Source organism: Scylla paramamosain, chromosome 4 (assembly GCF_035594125.1).
Source record: "Scylla paramamosain isolate STU-SP2022 chromosome 4, ASM3559412v1, whole genome shotgun sequence".
NCBI classification, from domain to species: Eukaryota; Metazoa; Arthropoda; class Malacostraca; order Decapoda; family Portunidae; genus Scylla; species Scylla paramamosain.
This window is the reverse complement of record NC_087154.1, coordinates 14,413,245-14,423,244: the sequence shown is the minus strand read 5'-3', so window position 1 is coordinate 14,423,244 and position 10,000 is coordinate 14,413,245. Positions and strand designations below refer to the sequence as shown.

At 33.2% G+C, this 10,000-nt stretch overlaps 1 protein-coding gene across 1 annotated transcript in view; it reads left to right on the top strand.

Annotated features, from left to right (window-relative positions):
• The window catches only part of LOC135099768 (electroneutral sodium bicarbonate exchanger 1-like), a 118,982-nt gene that overhangs the window by 105,953 nt on the left and 3,029 nt on the right, over positions 1-10,000 (top strand). The window contains 1 exon segment of the mRNA XM_064002281.1: positions 1,911-2,108. Within this exon segment, the coding sequence (XP_063858351.1) occupies positions 1,911-2,108 (198 nt within the window).

Here is a 10,000-nt window from a genome sequence, read left to right as displayed (position 1 = left end):
TTTGAGAGAACAAAAATAAGTAAGGGAGTGGTGAAATAGTTTAACTTAATATAATGAGAAAAACATATAAACAAGATCTCCAGACATACTACATGCTTATACTGAAGTACATAAAGGTAGTATTTTCTTATCAAAACCAAGACTTAATAGAAGAAATTATCATGATGATTTAAGCTCAGAATGTACTAGTTATGTGATTCTTTAAAAAAAGTAAGTAATAATAATAATAATAATAATAATAAAGTGCCAGCTTTTAAATAATACTAATTTGTGCATAAATTTTAAAAAATTAAGCCATCAACAGTTATAGAAAGGAGAGAGAGAGAGAGAGAGAGAGAGAGAGAGAGAGAGAGAGAGAGAGAGCCAATTATATAGTGAATATAACATGAGTTTCTGTGGATATTACTATAGGCGAAAGTACAAGTTATTCTAAGTGGAAAATTTTCTATGCTAATATGTATTTTGAGGTCTTGTCTAGCCATGGTATGAAATTCAAGTGTGGCGACAATGGCCAGCCGGGTATCCATGGTGGGACTTGTTTACACAAGATGTCCAATGGTGAAATTGTGAATTATTCAGTCATCATTTCTACATGTTTTGGGGCACTACAGTATCTTGTAATGAGACATGTGGTATTAACAGACAGGTGATTTACTGATGAATGTTACACAATGATAGTATGGCCATAATTAATGACAAATAAAATAATAGGCTATGTGGCACCATGCCTGGCTGGGCAGGAAGGGAGAAGGAGCAGGGCTATGAGCAAAACAACTGATTGCTAGGCTGTCACTTGCAGTTTGACGCCAAGACAGTGACAGTGAATACATTTAAATTTAATTCCATGATTTTGAGATAAAAAAAACTGCTAGCAATGCCACACACTTATAATAATGTGGAGTATGTGGACATGGTGTTTCTCCACCATGGATACCTGCCCTTCCTGGCCATTGCATCTGTTGCCCTGCCACACTTGAATTTTATACTACTGCTAAACAAGGCCTCAAAATTCATGTGCCAAGAACATTTTTACTTAGAATAACCTGTACTTTCACCTCTAGCAATATCAGCAGAAACTTGTGTTACATTCTGTATATGAACCAGTTAATGGATTGGAAGAATTAGGAACAATCTACTATTGTAAGGAAAAGAGAAGTTGATACTTAAAAGGATGCAAGAAAAAAAAGGAAAATTGTTTTAATTTTGCAAGGCTTTCTTGATAGAAATACAGACATTGAGGATAGATGTGAGACATTGAGAATAGATATGATAAAAACAAATGTACATTAACCATAGAAAAAATTGGGACAAATGTAGATGTGGAAAAAAGACCACAGCAGTATAGTTCTGACTCTGTATACTACAACTAAGTACATAAATACAAATTACACTCGTGCACACACACACATGCATGCATGCATGCACACACACACACACACTCACTCATGCACACGCATGCGCGCACACACGTGCACACACACACACACACACACACACACACACACACACACACACACACACACACACACACACACCAATGATAAATGTCACAGTAGTGAAGGTTAGCTTTCCAGTACTGTGCATGATTTGTGGCTTTTATGTATTTACATTTAGAAGACCTTATGATGCTCAGACTATCTGCTTATTACATGAAAATGGATATGTAGGTAAGTAACAGGGCTTGAACATCAGCTGAGATGGACTAATTCAGTCTGGATACTCAGCTTTATCTGTGTCTCAGAAGCAAAACTAACAAGGGTTTTAGTTATATAATAAAGGATTTGAAATTTTCATTGTCAATTGTCAATTGTTTCTCTTGATTAACTCTGAGACAGAGGTATAATTTTTTTTTTTTCCTGGTGATGGTAATTTGCTATTTATTATTGCTCACGTTCAGCCATCACTTTCAGTGAGGATAGAAGCCGTAGCAGCTGCAAACGTTGTCGCCGACGCAAGAAGAGCCGTACTAATGATGAAGTAAATGGGGTGGCCAATGGGCATGCAAGTGATGTGGAAATGAATGGTACCTTTGTGTGTGCAGACCACTCAGAAAATGAGTGTAACACAAAGGAAAGCAGATTGGATTATGAGAACGAGTCTTGTCATTTGTAAGTACGACTGACCCTATTATTCATGGGTGGTATAGAAGCTACCTTCTTCATTGGTGCTGATTTCAAGTCGGGATTATTTCTTCAGGTATTAGGATGGGTAAATAAGAGTTGCATAGGACAATTCCTCATTCTGAATCTCTGCTTCATCTCATACTGCTTTTAGCATCCACAACATCCTCCTTTTTTTGTAAGATTTTGAAAAAAATTACAACCTTGCTGGCTTTATTTTTTTATGTATTTATTTATTATTATTATTTTTTTTTTTAGAAATGCTTCTTATTTTAAATTTTAACCAATAGAATATAGTTGTCTTAATAGCTGTCTTAATAGCTTTGTTACATCAAGCCCAAAAATCATATCATGCTCACTTCTTTTCTAGGCTACAATTGCTTTAAAAATGTACCTTGTACAGGTTTGCCAGACAGCTTTCCCTGTCATGAGAACCTACATCTGGGTGATGCTTTCTACATTTCTCTCAGAAAAACATGTGCATGTTTGTCTTGTGTCTGCAGATTAACCTTTGATTAGATGAATCCTACAAAATACCATTAAAATTATTGAGTCAGTGTTGAAAATAATTTGTTTTAACCACATATGAATAAGCTTTTGTAGGCTTCATTTGTTTTTGTTTAGGCTTTTGTGTTGTCCATTGTCTGATTTATGTGTGTTTGCTTTCACACATTAATGATTTTGATTTTAAGCATTTTTATAGCTAGGAAAACCTTTAGTTTCTCTCTCTCTCTCTCTCTCTCTCTCTCTCTCTCTCTCTCTCTCTCTCTCTCTCTCTCTCTCTCTCTCTCTCTCTCTCTCTCTCTCTCTCTCTCTCATTCATTCATTCATTCATTCATTCATTCATTATTTTGCTGTCATCCCAATCCTGTATTGCAAGTCAAGTAGTGTAGGCCATATAGTGCAAGCTATACAAGGTCACCTATGTAACATCCCATAGTCCATTATAAACACAACTTTAAAAACTTCATATTTATCTGTCACTAATTTTATGAGTCATTCAGCACTTCATAGTGTGGGGGCTCATTCTTAGATAAAAACTGAAATGTAGGCATAGTGATAATTTGCACTAAAAACCTCATATTGATAATCTTGTATTCTGTTAATTATTGAACCTGAGAAATTTTCATGACAATGTTTGCTGGGCCTATACATGAGAAACTGACTGATTAATCGGAATGGAACAGAGCTTTCAGACTCACAGAATTACATCTCATGGATCAAATCCAGAACCACACAGCTACAAGAGCAATGCTCCAACTGTATAGTCAAAAGTGTCATCACTGATTGTCACTTTGTTTGGACTTGCAAACAGCAAAGTAACTCTTAATTTCATCTTTTTTTCCCAAGACTGAAATTAAATTTTCTGTTATAAAAATCAAAATAGACATCAAAATGGTTGCAACTTTTGGATTAAGGAAGAAATTTTAGGTGAGGAATTGACAATCAATATCAGTACATATAAAATTATCAGATCTTAGGCTACAAAAGGACTGATTTTTTTTATTCAGACTAACCTTCAAATATGGTCCTTTATAAGTCTAGTGATCCTTCCATTATTGAAATCCAGCCAGACTTGTGCACTTTTTTCACATCTCTTATATCACAGTATCATCAGCTTTAGAAAAAGCAGGAATCACAAGGAACTGTGTATGTATGGTAGGGAGCTTAGCAAACCTGAGGAATTTCATGCTTACCCAAAAAAAATCTTAATTAGATGTGAAGCATGGATTGGGATTTAATCATGATATACAACTGTTAGTAGTACGACTCATACCAAACTACAACACAAAGATAATAATACAATCTGTTAACAGCTTGACAATCTGGTACTTAATCATTATACACAATATCATGCAGCAAGTATCTTTCACCCCGTTTCTTACCTGTCTTGATCCCTATGACCATGAAGATGCTACAGACTTCCACTTCAGTATATACAATGACAGAGCTTTGGTTTTGAGGTATGTAAATAACAACTACTCCTCATCACCAATCTATGTATTTAGAAAGTCATACTCATCATTGATGCACCCCAGCATGTCTTGTGCAGCATTGTTGCTGCTCATCCAACAGCAGCCTCAGCACAAATGTACTTGCAGCCATTGAATATGCCCAATGCATTCTTAAGGTGCGGAACCATTCCAAATCATAGTCCCTAACAGTCTGTCATAACCAGACTGTATTCTTGGTCAGTGATAATGGATTTCATTTTGTTCCTGATCATTTTCAACTAAAGCTTGACCATTTCTAAAATCGGTTGAACCATTCTTTAATTTGTGTAGTCCTTATTGCTAAAATTATGCCAGGTATCTTATAATTTCTCTCAGCTTGAGAATCATCAAGCATTTGGTATAATTTAGTGCAGTAACACATTCCATCGTCATCTGAAAAATGAAAATATGAGCATGTTGCATAACCATATACTGTGGTTGTGTAACTGTGACTGAATTATTTTATCAAGCTGCAAAGTTTACCACCAAAATAGCACCACTCATACCTCAACTTCAAGTATTTTTTGAGAAGGTAAGCTGCTTTCAAAATAGACCATGTGTAAGTTTACTCAATGCATTGATGTTTTCAGTCAGAGCACCTGCTTTTTAGACTCTGTGCTTTATTAATCAGCAGAAAAAAAAGGAGCTCATTAATTTTTCACCTCACACTTCCACATTTTTGGATTTGAACCCAGGACTTGGAGGAGTTGTAGACATGATGACACATGCTCTTGGCCACAGATGGCATGAGTGATAACTGACTTTATACATTTCATGATAATTTTTACCATAAGTAAGGTGTTGCTCACTTGATGTCATATCATTATTGTGAGTTCTTGCCTGAAAGAGCACAAAACTATACTGTAAGTGAATCTTCATTTATAAAACAATTACTTTTTTTTTAAACTAAAGTTTTTTTGTTTTTTTTTTCCAATTAATGCCTTTTGGTATTTTAGATCAATTTTCAAGATTGTATCCATAAATGTTCATTTTACTATTTTTAATTGGGGCAAAGTGCAGAATTCTTACATTAACATTTATGAATTGAGATCCACTTCTATTTTATTGGATAGATGGTAAATGGGTCAAGGCTTTCATATTTCCTCTTCTCAAAAAAAAAAAAAAAAAAAAAAGCACCCAGTATCTTGTAAAGGAACTCAAGGTAAGAGAGAATACCCTTGAAAGTGCCTCATCCAAAAAGCATAAGTGTGTGGCTAAAGTAATTTGTTTCCAGCACTTTCACATACTACTATCAGATAGTAGCAGAATTTGGTAAGCTGTACGAGTCCACATGAGTTTGTAAGCCAAGCACTGTTTGCCTATTCACAACTTAGATTTTATTATATTTATTATGTTTTACAAGTGTCACATTATGAGCATTTTATCATATTCCATAAATACTAATAGTTAATAATATTCACAAATTTTAAGTCTATCATAAGAAATAAACTATTGACTAATGCAATGCCAATGTTGCTGGTGCTCATAGATCAATACACACTGCCTCTTCAGAGTTTGTTTATAATTGAAATGTATATGAAATTTATAAATAAAACAAAATAATGTCACTTAATTCTGGGGAGGTAGTGTATACTGACATGATGCTTATATGGCAGTAGTGTTTCTTAATACTGACATACCTGAAGGCAACTTCAGCAATGCATTAATCAGTAGATTTCCCTTATCAATTTCTTTTTCTCATGATAGTTTTGAATTTTTAAATTACTATTACTTTTTATTATTTATGAAATGTAATAAAGTGCTTTACTTTTACCAATTGTAAAACACAGTAAAAATAAAAATCATGGAGTTATGAATAGATATATGGCAGCAACTGATCAGCACTCAACAACTCACCTAGTCTCACACAGCTTACTTGGTTCAGCTTCAAGTGAATGGACCATACTTTTATAAACCTGCCAGATGCATATGTTTATTTCTGTTTCAAGCCACATTGAAGTTCAACTGTAAACAAATAGTACCTGTCCTCAATGAAAGTGATTTGTTGTCCAGTGACGTCTCATGCTGATTTTTTTTTTTCTCTCTCTCCAGTAGTGCACTATGTACTACTGAGAATATTAAAAAAAAAATAAATAAAATACCTAAGTGCAGTTTACTAATACATATTTTCATATGTTCAGTAACTGTTACAAGTGTCTATTGACACAACAAAACTATTGGCAAAATTTCCATAAGTGTTCTTGACAGTTAAATCATTCCTGGTGTAAAATTCTCTAAATATATATATCTCTCACTTGATGGGGATTGACCCATCATATATGTTTCATGTACCAGGTGTAGAGGATGTCTGATCTACCACACAAAAACCTAAATCTGAATTTTCAATTGACTGACAGACTAACAGGCCAGAATTTATATTATAAACAGACACACACACACACACACACACACACACACACACACACACACACACACACACACACACACACACACACACACACACACACACACACACAAACTGGATAGATATAGAGACGAGATATTATGAGATTACTCCCCTCCTGTAAACCACAACTAGGTAAATACACACACACACACACACACACACACACACACACAAGGTGGTTGTGGCAAACAGTGTACACATGTTTAAAGAGAAACTGGATAAATATGGTTATGAAGACAGGACAAAATGAGCTTTGGCTCATGTCCTGTACAATACAACTAGGTAAATACAGGATGTTGAGAAACCTAAGAAACTGTTCTCTTCTTATACAAGGATATGTTGAAATCAGTATCTCTATAATTTAACCAAAATTGGAGTATGTATGCTGAAATTATCTTATCCCACAAGGGAAGAGAAAGAATGTGAAGAAATGGGAAAGAATATAGAGAACAAGATAGGTAAAGAATTGGTAAATGTAACTTATGAGAAAAGATTAAAAGTGTCATGCTCAGCTTTGGACATTATGAAAAAAATAAATAAATAATGATAATAAACTAATCAGAAGACAGGATATAATCACTATAAGAAAAGATCCTGTTAGGCATCAAAACCCTGTCAGGACTGTCACAGTAACATACGAATCTGACATCAGGCAAATCAGGGTAAGATGATCTCCAGGGTCTGAGTGATCTTTTAATGACCATGACTGTCCTATCGTTACAAAAGAAATTAAACTCCAAACACTTAAAAGAAGAAACAAAAGAGAGAGAGAGAGAGAGAGAGAGAGAGAATCTTTATTATAATATAAAAGTTCATGAATAAATTGGAGAAATTAGATACAAAGGATTTGTTATTGTGAAGATAAAAAAGAGGAGAAATTAGATACAAAAGATTTGTTATTGTGAAGATAAAAAGAGACTGAATATTTCATCACACAAGAGAAGTTGAGAAATTGAAAAGGCTCTAACAGTGTAAAAAAAAAATTACACCTTTCCCTTTGGGAGTATAGATATGTAGAATGGACAAGAAGAGAGGGAAGGAGTGTATATCAATTAAAAAAAACTGAATAATAATAATTTTAGAGGCATGATCACATGAATATAGCTAGATATTTAGAATTGGTTAAAAGAACAGAAAAAAATATACATCATCTGTAGGAAAAACTGGATAAATATAATTATGGAGACGTGACCACATGAGTATATCTTATATCCTGTCTACTGGAATTTAGTAAACTAAATCCACAAATATAAATGATGGCCTGGATCTGATTCTCAAAATTTGAGATGACTATTTGGATTACTCCTTACTCTAGGAATGGCTTATTATACAGAAAAACTTTCCCAGTTTCAGGCATTACAAAATTATTGCATCATTGTTAGTCATCCAGACTCCTTTATTTTTATTCATAACACTGGACTTCTCAGCTTCCACTGGTTGGTTGAATGATTACTGAAATGAACACAGATGATAATTCTACCAATCTATGAAACCTGCTGAAATAATTTGGCAGTAGTGGTAAGGAAGTGCATCAGCACAGAATACAAGAACAATGATGCAATGTAATGTGATAGTCAATATTATGATTTTTATATTGTAAATAGATCATGTTCAGAATATGCTCAATAGTCATCAAAAATTTATTCACAAGTACATAAGTTTGTAGATGCTTGAATAGTACTTGAAACAATAGAATATTACATTCCTTCTGAAACATTGGCCTTAAAAGTAAAATACATTATGAACATGCTGAGTAGGTCGGGCATCACAGTATACCTGTATACTGTTAAAACCTGAAAAATGTGAATGAGGAAAACACAGCCAACATTAAAGCTGTAGGTTATTCCAAAACACACTCATCTCAAATACCATTCAGTTGGTGTTAGATTTACTTTTATCTGTACAGCTGTATAAATATTTTATAACCAATTTAATGTTACTAATTTGTAGGAAAATGCTTATTGAATGTAGGCAACGTTATTCATGGTCAGTAATGATAACCAACACAATGTCTATATATTACATTTATTGTATTTTAATTTTAGTAATATTTTTATGAGGGAAAACATTTTTAACTGCCCCACGTTTGAGGCATTACTTGTTCAACAGAGCCAGTACATTATGTATATATAGTTTTATACTGTAAAATGTATATCCTAAACATATAAAACAGAATAAATGTGATGAACACATACAGAGTTATATTGAAGTCCACATATGTAGTTTCAGCATATGTAATTATATCTTATTCAAGTTTCTTTGCCATCAAGTACAACATGATTCTTCTCATACTCTTTACCTATACTACAATAATTTACCACATTCACCACAATGACATAGGTTATTTAGAAAAAAAAATCAGTTTAACAGGTATTCATACATATATGCAAAAGCATGGAAAGATATGGAATGTTTGCATAGTTTCATTGCAAGTATTAGACTATATGGAACATGATGATGATAGTATTGTGTATATTTTGTTTTATTTTATTTTATTTATTTATTTTTTTTTTTTATTTATTTATTTATTTATTTTTTTTTTTTTTTTTTTTTTTTTTCCTGGAGCAACTCTGAAAGGAAACTGCCATAAATAAGATTTGTCTTGTGCTTAGACTGGGGTTTGATAAAATTAGTCAGCTAAATTATTTCCATGCATTTCATTGCAAATTTCAAATGTTTCAAAGTGTGGTAATAATTTCCTTAAATTTATATGCACATTTGCTGCTGTAACAACCTCCTCATTTAGGCCATTCCAGGTATCTGTGTGTGTGTGTGTGTGTGTGTGTGTGTGTGCAGCGAATCGTAGTTACTACACTAGGAAGATAATTTGAACTTAATTATATGTACAAGTGACATCTATACAGTTTGACCTGTGAGGAAACAAAATGTCATCACTTAAGGTGGTCAGTCAGCTCCTGAAGGTAAGCACACAATGTGGCTGTTCATAAGTGTTAACAGAAGAAGTCAGTTAAAAAAAAAATATATATATATATTACTCATTTTCTATCTTGTGATATGAGGATTGTTATAACTGACACTAATGTATGTCTGATGTAATGTGCATCTTCGAGCTTTTATGAACAGCAGACACTGTTACATCATTAAAAACAGGTCTTGAGTAAATAACATGTTGCCATTGTGTATGTGTTTGTGTGTGTCTACAGCATGTTTGTTGCCTGCACTGCATGGCTTTGAATATGGCACATTTTTTTATGCATTTGTATGTCTTATATATTTTGTATTTACTAACTTGCTTATTTTTATACCATTAATTTTTTTTTTTTTTTACATAATTTACTTACCTTTAATTGATTCAAAGAATATATACACATTAGATTTCTAAGCTATTTTACTGGCAGGCTTTTAATTTAAAGAGTCCTCAAGCCTAAGAGGGCCTATGAGAAAAATGACAAAGACAATATACTGATTAATATGAAAATCTCAAAGACAGCTTTTCATTAAGTTGCAAATAAGAATAA